This window comes from Xyrauchen texanus, chromosome 4 (genome assembly GCF_025860055.1).
Source record: "Xyrauchen texanus isolate HMW12.3.18 chromosome 4, RBS_HiC_50CHRs, whole genome shotgun sequence".
Classification (NCBI taxonomy): Eukaryota; Metazoa; Chordata; class Actinopteri; order Cypriniformes; family Catostomidae; genus Xyrauchen; species Xyrauchen texanus.
In genome coordinates this window covers 28,944,215-28,967,424 of record NC_068279.1, presented here as the reverse complement: position 1 = coordinate 28,967,424, position 23,210 = coordinate 28,944,215, and the positions used below count along the sequence as shown (strand labels likewise).

Below are 23,210 nucleotides of genomic sequence, written 5' to 3'. Positions count from 1 at the left end.
AAAACTTATCTGTTTAGAATAGCTTATTCCCTTTGACCATAACTGCACTTTTTTTAATTGTCTTGTGTCTCATTGCTTTTTAAATTTGTTATTGTTGATGATGATGTAAGGTGACCTTGAGTGTCAAGAAAGGCGCCTATAAATAAAATGTATAATAATAATAATAATAAAAGATGTCACCCAGCAACAAAATGCTTAACAGTTATTGTGCAGATGTTGAGAAACCAGAAAGCCTACTGAGAACCTACTTTAAGTATCAACAAGCACATCTATGTCAGTATTACATCTTGTCTTACTAATGCTGCATTCCATTCAACTCGGAAAGTTGGATTTTCCAACTACCTACTAGGAAAAGTGCAATGGAATGCCATTTGAAGTCGGAATTCCAACTTGGAAACTCATGTGAAAATGTTAAACTCTGATTCCCGTCAGTCACTCAGTCGATGTTGTGTCGCTGAGTTGACACTAGGGGTCGCTCCTGCGGAGCCCGGACATCTCTGATTTTGAGAAAAGGCCAATGAGAATTGGCGTGTGGAATTTGCATGCCACTCCCCCGGACATACGGGTATATATATATAAAAACACAATTAAAAGAGTATATTTCTCTAAAAGAGTGGCACAAACGGTGAAGTGTCTTTTTCAAGATGTCTTTCCGTTTGTGTGTGTTTCCTGGTTGCGGTCGTTCTCTGTCCCCGTCTGATGGCCACGATCGCTGCCTCTTGTGTCTGGGTGCTACCCACGCAGAGTCAGCGTTCATGGATGGTTCATGCTCTCACTGCGAGAGCATTGCCATGGCTACGTTGCGGTCGCGGCTCGCATTCGTAAGAGCGCGAGCCACCCCAGCCGCTCCTCGACTCGGTCCTTCTACCTACGGGTCTACCTAATGCTGGGGGCGATATGGGGACCTCAGTGGGAGCCTCTCTGCCGGGTACAACCCCACGGACCTCCCACTCCACGCCACGCTCGTATGCTCCAACCGAGCACTGGGGCGTGGTTGTCGGTTCGCTTCATAGCGGACCCGCGATCTCGTTCGGAGTGCCTGACGACGATGAGATCTCGATCGCGGCATTGGAGAGCGGGTTCGTCATGTTTGATGCTGAAGACTCGGCTGAACTCCCACCTATGGCTCAACCTGGTCGAGTCGCGAGAGGCTGACAAGGTGCGTTTCCTTGATGCCCCCATCTCCCAGGTTGGGCTGTTTGGCGACACCGTTGGAGACTTCGCCCGGCAGTTCTCAAAGGTGAGGAGGCAGATGGAGGCGATACAGCACATCCTGCCCAGGCGGAGCTACAGACCCCACACCCCGTCTGCTCGTCGACCAACACCAGCCCCGACACAGCCCTCCTGTCCGGGCCGGCCCCGAAGCAGAGCTACCCGCAGGACGGCGACGCCCCCCGCCTCACGGCCAGCCGCCAAGAACCCTAAGAAGGCTTCGAAGCGCCCCTGAGACGGACAGCTCTGGGACTCAGGAAGCTGCACTTCAGGAGCTGGTAAGCAGACTACTCCCTACCCCGCTGGAGGGACGGGTGGAGAATCCTTATTTCCTTTTGAAATTTATTTCGCCGCATACCCAACGGGCTGCGGTACCCACATTTTGAAAAAAAGAGAAGTTTCCTCAGCCCCGATCTCCCCGGCCGTCATTATCGCGACTGCCGGCCACCGGTTCTCTTTGGCAGGTACAGCGCCCTGGAACCAGATCTTCTGCTTCCACGTGCCCAGCCGTGGCACAACCCCGCCCCCGAGCCGACGGTCTCTGCAGGCTACGAGGATGAAATTTTTCCTCCCCCATCCCAGGCTGTTCCGGGAGAGGTCACAAGGAGCCAGGTATTCACAAGGAGCCAGGCTTCGATGTCCTTAGACAACGCACCCCGGGCTCCGCCCAGTCGTGAGGCCCCACCTGCCGGTATGTCCAACGCTATAGTCCCTTTGGTCCCTCTTGCTCGGAGCTTGGGGGCGTGGCTCGTGCTCCCCAACCTGTCGCGTTGGTTGATCAGGACCGTCCGACTTGGTTATGCGATTCAGTTCACCAGGCGCCAGGTTCAATGGTGCGATTCAGTTCACCAGGCACCAGGTTCAACGGTGTCCGCCCCACCACGGTGAGAGGCAAGAACGCCGCTGCCTTGCGTGCGGAAATCGCCTCCCTCCTACAGAAGGGCACGATAGAGCCTGTCCCTCCAGCCAAGATGAAGGGGTTTTACAGCCCCTACTTCACCGTACCCAAAAAAGGCAGCGGGTTGCGGCCAATCCTCGACCTGCGAGTTCTGAACTGGGCTCTGCACAGACTCATGTTCAAGATGCTCACGCAGAGACGCATACTAGCGAGCGTCCAGCATCTGGATTGGTTCGTGGCGGTGGACCTGAAGGACGCGTACTTTCATGTCTCGATCCTTCCTCGGCACAGACCCTTTCTCCGTTTTGCCTTCGAGGGTCAGGCATATCAGTACAAAGACCTCCCCTTCGGTCTGTCCCTGTCCCCTCGTGCCTTAACGAAGGTCGCAGAGGCAGCCCTTGCCCTGCTGAGGGAAGCGGGCGTCCGCATCCTTAACTATCTCGATGACTGGCTAATCTTAGCTCACTTGTGAGGGTGCTCACAGGGACTTGGTGCTCAGGCACTTCAGCCGGTTGGGGCTTCGGGTCAACTGGGACAAGAGCAAGCTCGTCCCGGTTCAGAGCATCTCTTTTCTCTTTTCCGAGTGGGACTCGGTCTCAATGTTGGCGCGTCTCACCAGCGAGCGAACACAGTCAGTGCTGAGCTGTCTGCGTACGTTCAGACGGAACACGTTGGTCCCACTGAAATCCTTTCAGAGGCTCCTGGGGCATATGGCATCATCAGCCACGGTTACACCACTTGGGTTGATGCATATGAGACCACTCCAGCACTGGCTGCAGACCCGAGTCGAGAGACGAGCATGGTGCCACGGCACACACCGCGTCCTTGTCACGCAGACGTGTTGCCGCTCTCTCAGCCCCTGGTCAGACCTAGCGTTCTTGCGGGCAGGAGTTCCCTTAGGCCAGGTCTCCAGGCAAGTTGTGGTCATGATAGATGCCTCCCAACGGGGCTGGGGTGCCGTGTGCAGCGGGCACTCTGTTGCCGGCCCTTGGACGGGCCCACGACTGCATTGGCACATCAACTGCCTTGAGTTGCTGGCAGTACTACTACCCCTAAGGAGGCTTTTGCCGTTGATCCGGGGCAAGCATGTGTTGCTCCGGATGGACAACACATGCTTGCTTCCAAGCGCAGGTAGACCTGTTCGCTTCCCCGGAATCCTCCCATTGCCCACTTTGGTACTCTCTGACTGAGGCCCCCCTTGTCACAGATGCCCTGGCACACAGCTGGCCCCCGGGGCTTCGCAAGTATGCGTTTCCCCCAGCGAGCCTACTTGCACAGATGTTGTGCAAAGTCAGGGAGGACGGGAAGCAGGTCCCCTTAGTGGCCCCTTATTGGCCCTCCTGGATTTGGTTCTCGGAACTCACGCTCCTCGCGACAGCCCCCCCCTGGCGAATTCCCCTTGGACGGGATGCGGTAGACTTAGGTGGCCTACCACCCGCGGTGGTAGACACGATCACTCAGGCGAGAGCCCCTCAACGAGGCGTCTTTACGGCCTGAAGTGGCGTCTGTTTGATCAGTGGTGTTCTTCCCGTAGTGAAGACCCCCAGAGATGCGCAGTTGGATCAGTGCTTTCCTTTCTGCAGGAAAAGTTGGAGGGACGGCTGTCCCCCTCCACCTTGAAGGTGTATGTAGCCGCTATATCGGCACATCATGATGCAGTGGAAGGTAAGTATTTAGGGAAGCACGATTTGATCATCAGGTTCCTGAGAGGCGCGAGGAGGTTAAACCCCCCCAGGCCGCGCCTCGTTCCCTCGTGGGACCTCTCCGTGGTCCTTCGGGCCTTCGGGGAGCCCCCTTAGAGCCCCTTGAGTCAGCAGAGCTAAAGGCGCTCTCTCTGAAGACCGCCCTCCTGACGGCGCTCACCTCCATCAAGAGGGTAGGGGACCTGCAGGCATTCTCTGTTAGCGAACTGTGCCTAGAGTTCGGTCCGGCTTACTCTCACGTCATCCTGAGACCCCGACCGGGCTACGTGCCCAAGGTTACCACGACCCCTTTTAGGGATCAAGTGGTGAACCTGCAAGTGCTGCCCCAGGAGGAGGCAGACCCAACCTTGGCGTTGCTGTGTCCGGTGCGTGCTCTCGCATCTACTTGGACCGCACGCACAGGTTTAGAAGCTCAGAGCAGCCCTTTGTTTGCTTTGGCGGACAGCGTAAGGGAAGCTCTGTCTCCAAACAGAATATCGCCCACTGGGTCATTGATGCCATCACGATGGCATACCACGGCCAGCACGTTCCACCCCCCGCTGGCCTATGAGCCCTTTCATAGGCTTTGTCCCATGGCGCCTCTCTAGCAGACATATGTAGAGCCGCAGGTTGGGCAACACCTAACACCTTTGCGAGGTTCTATAACCTCAGGGTTGAGCCAGTTTCCTCCCATGTGTTATCAGGTGACACAAACAGGTAAGTTCGGGTCAGCTGGCTAGGTGTATCGCTTGTGCATACACCTAGCTGGTGCATACTTTCCTCCTGGTGAAGACGTGCGCTCTTTTCCCAGTTGCGTTCGCAGGAAGTGTGAACCCTGGATGTTCTTCCTCCCTAGCCTAGCGGCCGTCGAGTCTTTGAGAGGCTCGCTGCCGCCCCGGTACGGGCGTCACTAGGCCCCCGTTCTGAGGTAAGTGCTCCACATATGCTGGTTGTCCCCTTCGGCAACCCCGTGTGATGTATATCCCGCAAAATGGTTTCCCTACCGGTAAACTGCGTCTTCCTTGGACAAAGGGCCCTCTGCCCTGGGTCGCCGTGTTTGTAGTAACCCCTCCCCACCTTTGGGTAGGGTCTACCACGATGCTGTTCCACACGATGTGCTTCCGCTGCTAACCGGTAAGACCGTGTATGTATTCCACCTAAATGTCTGCAGAAACAGGTGTATAAAACATGGTAAATTATACTCTCCTTTCATAATTGTACACATGTAGCACAACGTGCTGCTAATTTTGCAGCATTTTTATCAGTTGGGTTGCTAGGCGACGTCTCTGCTGACAGTCGAACTATGCTAAACTAACGGGAGCATTGGAAATTTGTCCTACACGGCATGAGTCTTACGTTTTTGGTATTTTATCCATTTATCCATCCATTCATTTATCCATCCATCACATTTTTATTGTCGTCTAAGAGTCACATTCTAAAAGAAAAGTGTCTTGGACATTTATTCTGTATTTCTTAATGTTTGGCAATCGGTTTCATTACAACCAGAGAATAAAAGGTTAAGTCAATGTTAGTTGAATTTCTCTCTCATATCTTTGGACAGTCTTTTCTGAACTCTCCATATTGACAAGAATGTGTGTCCTCAGCTGGTGGCCATGACTTTTTTACTCTTTATTTTTGTGGTGAGGCAGTCACAGTCTGTCAACTGTGGTGTGGACTCTTGCATCTGTACAGGAAGAACACAGCATCTGCTCCACCTTAGTGGCAACCACAAGCACTGCCTGTTATTGTTCTTGTGAGAAGGATGGTGGTGGAGGAAAGAGAGAAGAGAGTCAAAAAGGGAGAGAGAAAGGCACTGAAAGAGAAATAGGAGAGAAAGAGGGACGAGGGAATTTGAGAGTACAGAGGAAATGAGAATGCTTATGCTGTAGTGTACAATACTTCCTTTGCTTACTCTGATTAGAGCAATCTTGAGTGACATCAAGTGCTGGGGCAGTTTAGATGTGGACATACAAACATAAACACAAACTGTCTATACCAGCTTTATACATATTAAAATTCCAGTTAATTGAATGCATTTTGTTTCTCATATCAAACACAAGATTATATAACACTAACATTAAGTTCATTAGCGTTACACAATGTTTCCATGCTAGCCAGGCAAACTTATCATGTATGCCCATAGCAATAGAACACAAGTTTTGGTGGTATATCTGCTTGTTTGGTGGGGGGTTGTGTTTTATTATTCTGCATTTGTGCAGCTTACCTGCTTTGTTGGTGGATTATATATAATTGTTCAGATTTTGACCTTTAGTTTATGGAGTCCTAAATAAATGAAATTTTTATGTTCACTCAAGAAAGTATTTGTAAACATTTCTTTCTGATGGCCTTTTTCAGTATAGATGAATTGAAGCAATATTCCAAGTTAAGTACAACTTAAGCTCTATTGACAGGTTCTGCTGATGTCCACAGAAATACATTTTGACCATACCTCAGTTTGTAAAAATTTACGAACATAGTGTTTACAGTAATGTGCTTGAATCATTTTTAAACGAGAATAGTCTTTCAAAATATCAAATGCTTTTTCTCGATTTTGTTTAGATAAATAAATTATTGTCACACAAAAGAAATCAAACAAACAAATCCTTGGCAATAAACAATACAAACTGCTTTTATAGAAAACCAATATTTTAAACCATAGATTTAATAATATCAGCAGGATCGACTTTTTGCCCAGCCTGCTGCTCTGCAGATGTTCGAGTAAGAGGCACCATTGGTCAGAGCCCAGGAGGCCACCGCACTCCTAGTAGAGTGTACTCGTAGCCCCAAGGGGGGCGTGTGCCCTGGGCGTGATATGTCAAATCAATGGCATCAATGATGTAGTGGCCGATCCTTTGTTTGGAGACAGTGCTCCCTTTCCACTGTCCTCCAAAGCAGACAAACAGCAACGCCAAGGCTGTGTCTTCCTCTTCCTGGGGCAGCGCTTGCAGGTTCACCACCTGATTCTGAAATGGGGCCATGGGAACCTTGGGTCTCAGAACCAAACTCCAGGAATGTGTCGTTGACAGAGAACGCCTGCAGGCCCCCTACCCTCTTGATGGAAGTGAGCACAGTCAGGAGGGCAGTCTTCAAGGAGAGTGCCTTTAGCTCGACTGACTCTAGGGGCTCAAATGGAGCTCCCCGTTTGCCCCAAAGGACAATGGAGAGGTCCCAGGAGGGGATGAGATGCTGTCTGGGAGGATTCAACCTTCTCACGCCTCTAAGGAACCTGATGACCAGGTTGTGTTTCCAAAGACACTTACCATTAACTGCATCATGATGCTCCGCTATAGCAGGCATGTACACCTTCAAGGTTGAGGGGGACAGCCTCTCCTGCAGGAAGGAAAGCACTGACCTGACTGCACATCTCTGGGGGTCGTGAAAACACCACTTAGTGAACAGATGCCACTTCAAGGCATACAGGTGCCTTGTAGAGGGAGCCCTAGCCTGAGTGATTGTGCCCCGTCCCTAAGAAAGAATGTTCTTCCTCAGGGGAATTTGCCAGGGGGGAGTGTGAGGTCCGAGAATCAGGTCTGGGTGTACCAGTAGGGTGCTACTAGAATGATCTTCTTCTTGTTTTCCCTGACCCTTGCACAGGGTCTGTGCAAGTAGGCTCACTCGGGGGAATGCATACTTGTGTAGCCCCAGCTGTGTGCCAGCGCATCTGTGCTGAGGGGAGCCTCGGTCACTGCATACCAGAGCGGGCAGAGGGAGGATTCCCAGGAAGTGAACAGGTCTATCTGTGCTTGACACCAAATCAGCTGGAACACCTGGGGGTGGAGTCTCCACTCTCCCCTGAGCGAGACCTGCCACGACAGTATGTCCGAAATGCTGTTGAGGTCACACGGGATGTGATTGGCTCGCAACGACTTGAGCCGCTTCTGGTGAGTTGCGACATGCGACGAGAGCACACAGTTGAGGCAGTTGATGTGCCAATGCAGACATGGGCCAGTCCAGGAACCGGCGGCTACATGCCCATTGCACGTGGCACCCCAGCCCGACTTGCAGGTGACTGTCGTGATGACAATTTGCCTGGAGACCTGCTTTAGGTGAACCCCTGCCTGTAGAAATGCCAGGTCTGTCCAAGGGCTGAACAGACAGCAGCAGACAGCCATGACAAGCACACGATGTGCCCGTGGTGCCATGCCCATCTCGGGACTTGAGTCTGAATTCAAAGCTGAAGAGGTCTCATATGCATCAACCCGAGCCGAGGATGCCATATGCCCCAGGAGCCTCTGAAATTGTGAAATTGTGAGGCCATGCCCCCAAGCTCCGGGCGAGGGGGACAATCGCATCAGACCTACCAGCAGGTGGGTTGTGCCAATTGTGCCACAGCTGGGTGTGCGGGGCCTGCCTCCATAGCGGTGGAATCAAAAGAAAAGGAAAACAAGGATTCTTCTCCCGGCCCTCCACCGGGGGATGGAGTGGTCTGCTTTCCAGCTCCAGGTCTGTAGCGGGTCTCACTGGGTCGCCCGTCTCAGGGGTGCTTTGAAGCCTTTCTTGGGTTCTTAGCGGCGAGCCATGAGATGGGTGACATCTGCTTCCTACGGGTGGCTCCACAACGTGGCCGGCCTACAGGGTGTGGGATCTTGAGCTGCGCCAGGGCAGGATGTGCTGGATAGCTTCCATCTGCTTCTTAACCATCGAAAACTGCTGGGCAAAGTCCTCAATGGTGTCGCCGAATAGGCCAACCTGGTAGAAGGGTGACGTCAAGGAATCGTACCCTGTCATCCTCCATCTTGACCACGTTAAGCCACAGGTGGCATTCCTGGACCGCCTGCTCGAGAGAACGTGCCGTGACCTTAGACGCCCTGGAGGGTGAGAGCGGTCCCTGAGCGTAGCTCCTGCATCAATCCCAGGCCAGGACTTCCCTTGTGCAGTTCTTTGCTTAGTGCACCTGCTGGAGATCCATTGCATGCAGGGTGGAGGCAGCCTGTCCAGCGACACCGTAGACCTTAGCCACCAGTGACGATGTATGCCTACAGGCCCTGGACGGGAGCCTCGTACGGTTCCCTCAGGTGGTGGCATTTTACGTGCTCCGCAACCGCCTTATCCACCTGGGGAATCACCGAGTACCCCATGGCAGCCCCACCATAGAGGGTAGTGAGAGCGGAGGAGCACAGGAATCGGTTCCGGGCAGTTAAAGGTGCCTGCCACAATCTTGTGAGCTTATAATGCACCTCCAGGAAGAAAGGAACCGAGGCGGGGTGAGGGTGGCATCAAACTGGAGCACGCTATCCGATGCTGCGATTGAGAGGGTTCACGAGCTATTCGCGAGCTCCAAATGGGATCGCGAACTCACCCTGAGACGTGCCGGCGGTCTCATCCCAGAACTTGACCAGATCACACGAGCGTGCTGGGGAATGGGAGATCCGTGGGGGTTTCCCAGCATAGAAGCTCCCATTGAGGTCCACAAATCACTCAAAGTTATAACCGCCGCAGCCTCAAACCCGTAGGTAGAAGGACCGAGGTGGGGAGCTGCTGGGGTGGCCATCCCTCTGAAGAAGGAAAGCCATGACCACAAAATTGTCATGGTCATGTTCTCACAATGAGGACATGACCCATCCACGTAAGACGTCTCCACGTGGGAAGTGACCAAGCATGTGAGACAGCGATTGTGGCCATCAGTAGCGGAGAGATTGCGACTGTAACCAGGAATTATACACAGACTGAAAGGCATCTTTAAAAAGACGCTACGTCAGTGCGACTTTTTAGTAGGAAAATATACTCTTTTATTAGGAAGAATATACTCTTTCAGCTGCTGAAGTGCCCAGGGGATTCCCTGCACACCACCGGTGCAAGAGGGGAAACCACTGTAATGCTGCATATATTCCAACAGCTTACTTTCAGAGGTGAGTGGATCTGCAGAGGAATTCAGCTCGCTGAACCCAACTGCTCGACTCCAAAGAAAAAAATCTGAATGAGTGGTTGCAAGCCAGCTCCTTTTATACCTGTATGTCATGCAAATTCCACTCCCCAATTTCCATTGGCCTTTTCTCAAAGATCAGAGGTGTTTGGGGCTCCCAAAGGTGACCCCTAGTATCACTACATCGACACAACATCAAGTGAGTGACAGATAGGGAACAAGCGGAATCTCTGAAATTCGGCATTAGTGGACTTGCATTAGCATGGTTTAGGTCCAATTTATCAGACCGCTACCACTTTTTATGTGTAAACAAGGAATTATCAAATAAAAAAAGTTAAGTATGCAGCGCCGCAGGGATCAGTTTTAGGGCCTCTGCTTTTCTGCTTATACATGCTTCCCCTGGGAGATATTATCAGTAATCACGGAATAAGTCTTCACTGTTATGCCGACTATGCCCAACTTTATATTTCTTCTAAACCTGACGAAATTTCACAATTCTCCAAATTAGCAAAGTGTATCAATGAAATCAAAGAGTGGATGGCCAGAAATTTCCTCAAAAACCTCTAAAAATAAGCCGCTAAAATATAATTTGACTCTCGATGGATGTACTGTTACGTCATCTTCTACAACGAAGAACTTGTTTGTTATATTTGATATCAATCTGTCCTTTGAAAATCAAATTTCCAATGTTTGTAGAAGAGCATTTTTCCACCTCAGAAATACTGCTAGGTTATGACACATACTCTCTGTTACTGATGCCAAAAAAACTAATTAATGCGTTCATGACCTCAAGACTAGATTATTGTAATGCATTACTGGGAGGATGTCCAGCAAGTTCAATAAACAAACTTCAATTGGTTAAAAATGCAGCGCCAGAGTGCTGACTAGAGCCAAGAACTATGATCATATTAGCCCCATTTTATCATCGTTACATTGGCTACATGTTAAATTTCATATTAATTTTTTAATTATGTTTACTACATACACAGCTTTGAATGGTCTAGCTTCACAGTACTTAAGTGACCTTCTGACATGCTATATTGCATCACGTTCATTACGATCACAAAACTCTGGATTGTTAATAAATCCTAGAATATCAAAATCCACAAAAAGAGGTAGATCCTTTTCCTATTTGGCTCCTATACTATGGAATAGTCTCCCTTACACTGTTCAGGATGCAGACATTCTCACTCAGTTTAAGTCTAGACTAAAGACTCATCTATTTAGCCATGCATACATCTAATTTATCCATCAACTCACAATTAGGCTGCTTTAGTTAGGTCTACTGGAACCAGAAACATCTATCATGATCTATAGCTCTAATATTACGATAACATTATTCTATTTGTTTCTATGTCTCAATCTCGGGATTCATATCCCAAGGTTACCAGAGCAGGCTAGATCCAGCTCCATTCATGCTTGGTGCCAGACTCCACTGCTATGTGTCTCTGCGTGATGATGACTAAATGCAGCTGGTACTAGCCAGACATCACTTCAGTATTTTACAATGGACTTCAGAGGATGAACTGATGCCATCTCCAACTGTAAGACATTGGATACTTCATATGCCACTGCCTGAACCTTTGATTTAGGATGGACCCCACAAAACCTCACCGAAATGACCTGCAGTTTGAACTGCGATGCACCTCATTGATCTCTGCCTGCATCACCTTTGTCTATTGATGGACTACACTATTGAAATGGAATATATAGACTGTCATTTAATTGCCAACAAAAGCCTTCATCAGCCAACTAACAAAGGACAATGCATCTATGTGAACTATTTGTTTGAACACTTACTTAGTTTACTAATCTTAAACCATGACCTGCACTGCATATAAACAACTAATGTTTGCATTATATTTATGTTGGTTAGCCAGAGGGGAACTAGCCCCCACAGTGAGCCTGGTGTCTCCCAAGGTTATTTTTCTCCATTAATCAAAATGTTATGGAGTTTTGTGTTGCTTGCCACAGTTGCCTTCAGCTTGCTCACAGGGGTTCTAAATACAATTATTATATATTTATTTAATTTTATATCATGATTTTCTGTAAAGCTGCTTTGAAACAATGTGTGTTGTGAAAAGCGCTTGTGGAGAGCAGGACAGGCCGAGTGGCAACTGTGCAGAGTGAGGCCGGGTTAGTTACCTGCAGTGGATTATCTCACCAAGCTGTGGGTGATTGCAGCCTTAATGAGAAGAGATAAAGCCGTGATTAAAGCGACAGTCGGGGAGAGACTCCGGGAGAGAGAGAGACCAATGAAGCTGTGTGTTCATGTGGAGCCGAAAAGCACCCTATTAATGTGTGTTTATGTGGAGCTGAAAAGCACCCTGTTAGTGTGTTTGTGGTGCTGAAAAGTAGTGGTTTTGAATGTCTTGGTTACACTGAAAAGTGCTGACAATAAAGTGTCTTATGTTGGCTCCCGCCTCCTTCAGTGAGTAGACTTCCTTACAGTGCTATACAAGTAAAAATGACTTGACAAGACAGGCCAGGTGTGACTAATAAAATTATCATGGGAAAACAAGGAGGCGGGGTATCTCACAAGACAACAAAACACCCAAATGGCATGAGTGCACATCGCCAAGACAATAAGGCGATATACGCCCATGCCAGCCAGCAAACAAGACGAGAGAATGCGTAGCAACACTAAACAAAGCGATGCCATGCATTCTCACACTAAATGAAGCCAGAGTCACAATGCAAGGCAAATGCCACTTGACGACCACAACAGGTGACACAAACAAGACAGGACACTTGTGCGAGAGTTCGGCCACACACACACCCGACACCTCAGACCGAAGTGACCGAACCTCAGAACAACATGAAGACAGCTCGCAACCCAATCGCAAAAAAATCAGACAGACATGGGTCGATAAATCCACAGTTCTGTCAGACAAAAACCTAGGCAGACAGATTGACAGGACTGTGACAACATCAGTATAATAACAGCTGAAATCATGTTAGATGGGTCATAATATAAGTAGGCTTACCTACATTAGGGAACTGGGTAAGAACCGGACGTAACCTTAAGTCAGTTGGTTTTGGCAGAAGCCTTCTCTTTCCATTGAAATATGGTTCAAAGTCTTCAGATTTTAGTCTGTGGGTGTAGTATATATATATACCCAGATATTTCATGTCCATAAGAAATTTGGTCTCTTATGAAAATTATGGACTGCAAGAAAAAAAGGAGGACAAACTGTATAAATAATCTGGAGCAGAATATGCTGTCTTGAGGAACTAGACAAAGGAGTAGTAGATGTAGGAAGATAGGAGTTTTTTCCGTTATGACTAAACTATTAATAAAAATGTGTAACACAATCCCTAAAATGAATCAGATTACAAAAATTATGAAGAAAGGTCTGCTAAGTGTGCAAGGGTCCTTTTGACATAGGCAGAGATTTAAAGACAGAATACAAACACTGTAAAGTTTAGAACACAATCAGCAGTTGTTTTGTCTGGATGATAATGATAATATAATGACTTCCAACAACATCTGCTGTGAAGTGTATCTTTGTTTAGGCTTGTCTGTTTACCTGCAAGAGATCACACATCTTCTGTGAAATCTTCCTTTTTTTAGCACAGTCACTGATATCACATTTGTAGTTTTGTCAGATCCCTGGCCATCTGTGGATTTCTTTTACATGTGCAGAAAAAAAGTGAGATAACCAGTACGGCAGACTTTAAAAGGAACAGATGTCATCAGGTTCACAGCTGGCCAGGGGCTGATCCAGCTACCTTATCTGTGGCTTTTGCACTCCCCTTTCAGCCTGGAAAAGAAATCATCATGTGACGGCTAGGAATTACAGTAGGCAGAGCAAAATGTGCAGATCATCTTTCAATTACCGAAGAGGAATCAAACCCTCTAGCCCACAGTGATACTATGGTGGAAAGCTTTCCTCTCGCACTCATAAATCAGCAGTTGGAGTGATAAAAACAGATCTGTGGAACTGCCTGTTTCTATCAGCTTCCTGTAGTTTCAAAGAACAGGTGTTTTCCCCTCAAGAAGTTCCCACTTTTACTGTAGCCTCTTGTATCTGATCTAGGACAAATCTCAAATGAGCAAACATTACTTATGGACTGATATTGATTATTAAAATAGAGGCCAAAGTTGTGCTAAGAGCACAACCAATTATAAAAACATACTGCACTCTGGATAGAGGTAATTATCTGGTTCTCTGTCACTTTTAATATTCATTTTGTAAAATCTAAATTAGGCAAAATCAACATCTAAAAGATTATCGTGCTAGAGTGGGAGTCCAGCTTGATCAGCAAACTGGACACCCAGCCGGATCCAAAACCCCTCTAAATCCAGCCAGCTGACCAGCTAAAGACAAGATTAGGTTGATTTAAGTTCATTTTTTTCCTTTTCAGCAGGGAGCCACAAGGTGGGCTGTACTCTTTTGAAAGGTTCTGGTTTGAAGGACTTGAGAAGAACCCAATGGCTTTGCTGAAGCAGAGACTCTCACACACATAAGCAGTGTGGCATTAAATGAAGAGCAAAAAATTGCCTGATTCACAAGAGAGTTTAGTCTGGTAGGTTTTACCATTGCCACATGCATTTCAGGGGTCAGATGTGTGTGTCAGGGTGCTACTGTGGCACCCTATCAAATGAATACCACTTTCAGAGAAAAGCTGGGCCTCTTGGTGCTCTCCAGTATGGGAACAATCCTGCACTGTCAGGGAGGCTTGCAGGTGTCTGAGGGTGTCAGCTGGCATCTGTTTATTATTGGTGGGCTGTGCTTAAGGAGGAATCCCAGGCCATCACTAACAACTGTGTAAATTTGTTGGGGTAATGAAAACATGACCTGGATAAGAGGAATGCTTGAGGTCGGAGTCCTTTTTTGGCAGCAGACTTACTCTTGTCCCTTTTTAAGTGTTTTTTTGGAGTGGGGGGTGCTTATTTGACTTGGAAGTGACTTCACATGGGGCTTGTGCAATAGATGCAGTGGTGAGTCCAGATGTGCTGAGGTATTCTGCTTCTGCTGGGATCGGACAGAATTGCATTTGCCCAGGATGGCCTCTAGAAAAATCCCTTAGAGGGCCTGTAAGTACTCTATAGGGTCATAGAACTTCAAACAAACATCTTCTAAACTGGCACCATGATGCATATTTTTTCCCCCTATTCAGTAAAACATTGATACTCCTTTGCTTCTGAATGCATATAACCACCCATCTGCCAATATCCTAGGGCTAAGGATGCACAATTTGCAAATGCACATACTGTATACACACTAAGGAATTTTCTTAAACTGCATGGAAGATGGATAGCTGACTTCTGTAGATGTAATTCAAATTTGGCCAATATATGCATTTGGAAGTTAACTTGTTAACCGCTTCAAAATCAAATTATAAAAAAAGTAAATATGGCAATAAATTCAAACATCATTGTTTTTTGCGACATGACATCATGACGTTTGATCAGGAGACACAATGAAAACCAATGAGGTTTGATGTTATCGATGTAGCTGCCAAGCTTGATTTCAGTGCTTTATCAATAATTTGATTTGAGATCAAATAAAGACTTTAATTCTGTTCATCACACTAAGTGATGATATGGCTTGAGAAGACAGTACATGAGTTGTATTGATTGCTTTTACTGTTTAAGTAAGTAGTAAGTAAAGTAAGTAAAATTTATTTCTAAAGCACACTCAAACACAGCAAAGCTGACCGAAGTGCTGTACAGATGAATATACAATACATTAAAATAAAAAGACAATCTCATTTAATACTGCAAAACGCTCGAGAATAAAAATGCATTTTAAGCCTACGTTTAAAAGTAGACAGTGATGAAGCTTGTCTAATGTCAAGTGGTAGCTGATTCCATAGCCTAGGGGTAGCAACTGCAAATGCTCTATCACCCTTGCGTATACAACGTGACCGAGGAATATGCAATAACATTTTGTCTTCAGATCTTAAAGACCTAGTTGGTAAGTATGGCTGTATTAAATCCCTAATATATGACGGGGCCTGGTTATTAAGAGCCTTAAAACAAACAACAGTATTTTAAATTGAATCCTAAAATAAACAGGAAGCCAGTGCAGAGAGGCCAGGATTGGTGTAATATGATCCCTTTTTTTAGATGATGTCAAAAATCTGGCTGCAGCATTTTGAACCAGTTGAAGACGGAAAAGATGTTTAATCAACATTTTTTTTTTATTTTGACAGACAGTAGTCACTTGTTTAAGTTTTAATAATTTATTATTTAAGTAAATCATAACAGAATTTTTCTTTTTGGTTGAACTATTCCTTTAATGTGTTTAAAAACTGGATAGAGCTAGTGTTTTCTTTCTTTTATGTGCCAAAGCTTTAGTTTTTGGCCATTTCTAACCTAATTATGCTGCCAGAGAATCAGTGTTCAAAAGGCTCACAGTTTGTGGCCATTATCTCAATGCAGGATATATAACCACATTGAAAAAGAAAACAATCAAATTTGTGAACATATTTTTTAATCTCTTGGGCAGACAGTTTCTGTGAAAATGTGTGCAATATGAAGTAAAAAAAAAATTATTATAAAAAAAATCAAAAGATGCTGCTTCCTTTTTCTTATAATCACAGGGTGTGTCAGAAGACAGATGTCCTGGCACAAGGAACACAAAAAGTACAACTTAACCATACTGAAAGACTGGTTGCTAATTCTGTCAGCTGGACATTCAAATCTGGATTTACTGTGCTCTGTATGATCATATGAGTTTTAAAAATAGTGTGTGAAATATATTCAGTAAAAAAATTAAAGTAAGAAAAGAAAAGATAGTAATCAAGAAATGCAACTGTGAGACACCAAATTTAAAGCAGGAGGTGGAACTATAACAGGACTTTTTGGAAATATGGAAATAGGATAACGTCCAGCTATGTGGACATGAGAAGAAAAGAATATCTTCAAAATGCCCAAAAAAGATAAAAAAGGTTGTTTATGAGGAGGATGAAAGGGAGATGGGATTTAAGCAAATGTTTACCTATGTGCTCGACTTTTCCTGTCATAAACATAGTATTTGGGTGTTTGTGCAAGAAAATAAATAAAGCTTTAGCAGGTGTCCTCTGAACCATCTACAAAACACCGAGAAGTGATGTGGTGTTCCACTCTGATGAGTGGCTCAAAAACGGTGGTTCCCTATCTGTCACTCACTTGACGTTGTGTCGATGTAGTGACACTAGGGGTCACTCTTGAGAGCCAGAGACACCTCTGATCTTTGATAAAAGGCCAATGGGAATTGGCGAGTGGTATTTGCATGCCTCTCCCCCGGAGTTTAAAGGAGGGGGACATGCATACAGCTCATTCAGATTTTCTCTTCAGAGCTGAACGGTCGATGGTTCAAGCTGAGTCAAGCGATTGCCATCCCTCACCTCTGCTGTATCCTTATGGGGCATTACAGCGGCTTTCTCCCCTCTCTGCATGGGTGCACTGCAGAGATCGCCCCTGGACAATTCTGCAGATCACTTAGAGTATATTCTAAAAGAGTGTTTTCCCTCCTAAAAGATTATATTCTAAAAGAATGGCACACATCGGAATATCTTTTTGAAGACGCAACTTTTTAAAGATGCCCTTCCGATTGTGTGTTATTCCTGGTTGCGGTCGATATCTCTCACCTTCCGACGACTGGGAGCGGGAGAGCGTGCTCATCTTGTCTGATGCGGAAACCTCCGCTGAGCTTCCCCCTCGGGTGTGGTCGCCCAGTCACAGGTAGACGCTGAGATGACGGACATGCTTTCCGCAGCAACACCCCGCCCACTGCCTTTCTTTCCATAGGTGCACGAAGAGCTGACGACTTCGTGGGAGGCCCCTTTCACTGCCAGTCCCGATCTCTTGGCTTCCCCAATCTCACTACCCTCGATGGCGGAGCGGCCAGGGGTTACTCTACGATGCCCCTAGTGGATAAGGTGCACCTATGCCCGCGAAACGCCACCAGCTGGAACGGGCGCCCGAAGCTCCGGTCCAAGATCTGTAGGCTTACATTGTCCCTGACGGCCAAAGCCTACGGTGCCGCTGGACAAGCCTTGGCATGCCATGACTCTCCTGCATGTACACCAAGCAAAGGCACTGAAAGAACTGCACGAGGGTAGTTCCGCCCCAGGATTGATGCAGGAGCTATGCTCGGCGACCGACCTTTCCCTCCGGGCAACTATCATATCCAGGAGCGCCATCTGTGGCTTAACCTAGTCGAGATGCATGAGGCTGACAAGACACGCTTCTTGAACACCACCATCTCCCAGCCTGACCTATTCGGTGACACCGTCAGGGACTTTGCCCAGGAGTTCTCAGCATTAAAGCAGCAGACAGAGAATATTCAGCACATCCTGCGCCGGTGTGGCTCAAGATCCCACAACCCATCTGCTCGTCGCCAAGGGCATCTCCCTGTGGCTGCTCCATGGGCTCTGTCTCAACCTGCCCTTGCGACCCGCCCCGGCATCGAGCCCCCCGCAGGAAGCAGACGCAACCCTTCTCATGGCTGCCCGCTAAGAAGAAAACTTCGAAGCGCCCCTGAGATGGGCGACCCAGGGATGCGAGGATCCACTGCCTTGGAGCTGGTAAGCAGCTCCAAGGCAGTGGATCCCCCGGTGAAGGGCCGGAAGGAGAATCTTTTGTTTACTTACATTTTGTTTTGCCGCATGCTCCAGTAGATGCGGTACCCAAACATTCAACAAAAGAGCAGTTCCCTCAGTCCCTGGGTCACATAACGTGTTTGACCGTCACCCCGACCACCATCTTCTTTCTCTCTTTGGCAGGTCCAGTGCCCCAGCAGCAGTCATTCTGCCCCTGTGCACCCAGCTGTGGCACAAACATACTCAAACTTGTAAGTTTCGACAGACTGCGGGGACGAAACACCTCCTCCCTCCTCCTCGACTGATCTGCTGGTGAATATTGGAGTCAGGTAAGTGCTTCGATGTCTCTCGACTCAGCACCGCCACAGGGCTCAAACCCCGCCAGTGTGGCCTCCCTGGCTTCGCCCCGCCACGAGGCCCCACCCGGTACGTCCGACGAGATTGTTCCCCTGGTCCCCCTCACCTGGAGCTTGGATGCATGGCTCGCGCTTTCCAACCCATCACGATGGGTGACCTGGACCGTCTGACTCGGCTATGTGATTCTGTTCACAAGGCGCCTGCCCAGGTTTGCCGTCCACTTCAACGCCGCCACCTTGCACGCAGAAATCGACACCATTCTGCGTAAGCATACGATAGAGCCTATCCCTCCAGCCGAGATGTAGAGGGGGTTTTACACCCCCTACTTCATTGTACCGAAAAAAGGCGGTGGGTTGTGGCCAATCATGGCCTTACGAGTTCTGAACCGGTCTTTACACAGACTCCCGTTCAAGATGCAGCATCAAGATTGGTTCGTGCACCTAAAGGACGTGTACTTCCACGTCTCAATTCTACCTTGACCCTTCCTGTGATTTGCATTCGAGAGTCGGGCGTACCAGTACAAAGTCCTCCCTTTCGGCCTGTCCTTGTCCCCTCGCATCTTCATGAAGGTCACAGAGGCTGCCCTTGCCCCGTTAAGGGAACTTCTCAACTACCTCGACGACTGGCTAATCTTAGCTCACTCTCGAGATGTGTTGTGTACACACAGGGATCTGGTGCTCACGCACCTCAGCCGGCTACAGCTTCGGGTCAACTGGGAAAAGAGCAAGCTCCTCCCGGTTCAGAGCATCTCTTTTCTTGGTTTGGAGTTGGCCTCGGTGTCAATGACGGCGGGCATCACGAATGAGCGCACCCAGTCGGTGCTGACCTGTTTGAAGGCTTTCAGACAGAAGACAGCGTTCCCACTGAAACTATTTCAGAGGCTCCTGGGGCATATAGCATCCTTAGCGGTGGCCACACCGCTCAGGTTGATGCATATGAGACCGCTTCAGCACTGGCTCCGGACTTGAGTTCTAAGATAGGCATGGCGCCACGGGACACATCGCGTGGTCATCATGCTGATCTGTCACTGCCTATTCAGCCCATGGAACGACCTCGTATTTCTACGGTCAGGGGTTTCCCTAGAACAGGTCTCCAGGCGCATCGTGGTTACAACTGACACCTCCAAGACGGGCTGGGTCGCTATATGCAATGGGCATGCAGCCGCTGGCTCCTGGACGGGCCCACGGCTATGTTCGCACATCAACTGCCTTGAGTTGTTGGCAATACTGCTCGCCCTGCAGAGGTTCCAGCTGTTGATCCAGGGTAACCACATGTTGGTTCGCACAGACAACATGGCGATGGTAGCATATATGAACCACCAAGGTGGGTTACACTCCCCTCGCATGTCACAACTCGCCCAACGTCTCAAGTCGCTGCGAGCCACTCACATCCCGGGCAGCCTCAAAACCATGGCAAATGTGCTGTCACGACAGGTCACACGCAAAGGAGAGTGGAGACTCCACCCTCAGGTGGTTCAGCTAATCTGGAGTTGATACGGGAAGGCACAGGTAGACCTGTTCGCCTCCCCGGAATCCTCCCATTGCCAGCTCTGGTATGCCCTGACCGAGGCTCCCCTCAGTATAGATGGGTTGGCACACAGCTGGCCACCTGGACTACGCAAGTATGCGTTCCCCCTAGTGAGCCTGCTTGCACAGACCCAGTGCAAGGTCAGGGAGGAGGAGGAGAAGGTCATCCTAGTAGCTCCCTACTGGCCCACATGGACTTGGTTCTTGGACCTCACGCTCCTCCCATGAGCCCCTCCCTGGCAAATTCCCCTGAGGAAGGACCTTCTTTCTCAGGGATGGGGCACCATCTGGCACCCACGACCAGACCTCTGGAACCTCCATGTCTGGCCCCTAGACAGGACATGGTAGACCTCAGTGGCCTACCACCTGCCATGTTAGACACCATCACATAGGCTAGGGGTTTGGTCTCCGTGGTGTGGTCACCCCCCCCCCCCAACATGGACACTGGCATCCCGGTCAGTTACTGAATTCTCTCTTTTTCTGGGGAGAAAAGAGGCACAACTAGGACAAGCCTGTTCCTATCCCTTGGGTAGTCAACTCGTCCCCAAAAGTGCTGTTTGACACTCATTCTAGCGTCACAGGAGGTTACGTGTCGGTCCGATGTGCTGGCTATGCGGCACACAGCAGTCTGCCCGTCTCGCACCTCCGATCCACGTAACCCAGTTCAGCTAGTTGTATCATTTTTGTAGTGTCTATAGTCACTATATCGACACAATGTCTCGTTCCCTCCATCAGGGAATGGAGGTTAAGGAAGTAACCAGGACGATACTGTGAAGAGTAAAGGAAGTGAAGCAGACAATCAGTTGGGCAAAATCTAAACAGAATGATTGCCTTGGACCCGACTTTGGAGAAATACAAACCACAAAATAAGTGGCTTTAAATTCCATTCATTATATATGTACATCCAACTTTACAATTTTGGTCAAATTTTAATTGCCAGGGATGAATCGTAGAATTTTGGCAGTAAATATCTACACCGTAAAAACTCCAACTAATAAAATGTTGGAAGAGCAAATATATATAAGTTGAATCAGTATTTTTTGGAGGGTGTAGCGAAGAAGACATACAGTATTATATCCTGCTTGCAGAAATATATCACAATAACATCTAATGAAGTGCCATATTCAGATCCAGTCAATGTTGACTAAAATGTCTAAATCCAGTCAACAGATGAGGCTGAGAGGCCTAAGGACAAGGTAAGTTTCACAATTTTTTTTTAATTAAAATAATTAAATAAAATACAAGGTCAGTATCATGATACAGATGCCACTCGCATAAATAAAAAAAAAAATATTTTGGTCAAGTGTATAATTTATTTTCATAATTTATTTAATTCAAGGAATTTAAAAACTCACTCTGTAATAACTGATTAAATAATATTATTTTGTTTAAATGAGCGACTGGCCATGCCTGCTCGCATCTGCATTTCAGGTTGTGTGTTACTAGGCGCTTTAAAGTTAATTTAATTCTTTGTGGCAAAATTGTTTAGTAACTAGTTCCACAGCTATTTCTAGTTGAGATGTCCAAATAATACATTCTTCAATGAATATGACTTGTGGAGTAAACACACTATTTTTAATTGAAAGAATCATTATGCTAGTTCCCTTCCGAGGGAACTCGCACTGCGTCGTTGAAAACGACTCTTTGGGGAACGCTCCTTAGCGTGCGCCTCTGAATTATGAATGAAACTATTCCAATCTTGATTGGTGTTGCGTCATGACGTAACATGTGACGGCATAACCGGATGCATAAAAGTGACGCCGGTACACATACACATTAGCTTTCGCTCTTCAGCAAGCGCTCTATGTTGAAATTGTTTGTCTTATTTGGTGTTGTTTGTCTGATTTAAAAATATTATGGCCACCGAACAGTTCAAGAAGTGCGTGCACTCCTGCCCTCGCTTCATTACGGGTAGGGACACGCACGCTTTATGTGTGAACTGTTTGGGAGCATAGCACGCACAGGCAGCTCTCGAGGGATCTGCCTGTGAAAGTTGTGAAGCACTACCCATGAGAGTGCTGCGCCCCGGTTGGCGTGCTTCGATGAGCACGGTCAGGCTCGCGTTCCCCACGGTTTTGGTCCCGCGTCTGTTGAGGCAGCGCGGCGATTGAAATCGCGGGGTTCGCAGCGGATTTTGCAGATGAGAATGAGACTGCTGCGGCACGTTCTCATTCTTCGCTTGAGGATCCCGAGCCTACTGTGAGTGGTGCAGAAGCCCGCGTCGCGGCTTCTTCTGCCCATGATCAGGTCCCCTTGCTTGAGCTCACTGCTTCCGAGGAAGTGGATATGCTCAGCATTGATGCGGACGACCGTGAGCCAAGCACGCCAGTTTTTGGCCAAGCTTATGAGGAGCTGATTGAGGTTGTGACGCGTGCGCGTGGCCAGACTGAATATCAGCTGGCCACAAAATGAGCAGGGAACGCAAGTTGAAAGCAATTAGACGTGCGCTTCCTGCGGCACAGATCACAAACTCAGCGCCGGGTTTGCCGCTTTTCCCCGATCTCCACAAAGATATCTAAAACGAGATCGTGGGGTAAACCGCGATTCGTCCCGTGATCTCCAGCCCCAGTGTTTGATTACAGATGATGTTTTGGGGCACGGTATATGGGCTAAACCCCGGCGCTGCCTAGTAAGCCCTGCAGAGATACATCTGCTTTAATAAGTAGGGCTTACATGGCCGCGACACAATCGGTGTTGGTTTCCTGCCGCCTCTGACGCCGGGCCACATCAATTTCCAGCTTAACGCACAGCTTAACGCTCGTGTCAAAAAAAAAAATAAATAAATAAAATAAAATAAAAACAACAAGCATCAATTGTGGTCACAAGAACCGTATCGACTAAATCCTGCCGGTTTCCCGCTTCAGGAAGTCGGGAACAGTGCTCGAAAATACCCGAGACCAGCCTCGAGAGGCTGGTTCCCTTAGTTGAAGCTTCAGGAAAGAGGTCCTACCGAGGTGGTAGAACCTCGGAGGGCTGTCCCTCGCTGCAGAGCAACCGAGGTTGCTCTCGCGAGCGGAGTCCTCAGGAAATCGGTGTCGGTTCCCGCCGCCTCTGACGCTCGGGCCACATCAATTTCCAGCTAACGCACACCGCGCCGCTCGTGGTCAAAAAATAAAAAACAAGCATCAGTGGTGGTC

At 48.0% G+C, this 23,210-nt stretch overlaps 1 protein-coding gene across 1 annotated transcript in view; it reads right to left on the bottom strand.

Moving 5' to 3' along the window:
- cfap299 (cilia and flagella associated protein 299) overlaps positions 1-23,210 on the bottom strand; it is a 161,768-nt gene that overhangs the window by 6,701 nt on the left and 131,857 nt on the right. Inside the window, 2 exon segments of the mRNA XM_052123982.1 lie at positions 12,678-12,772; positions 12,774-12,824. Coding sequence (XP_051979942.1) covers positions 12,678-12,772; positions 12,774-12,824 — 146 coding nt within the window.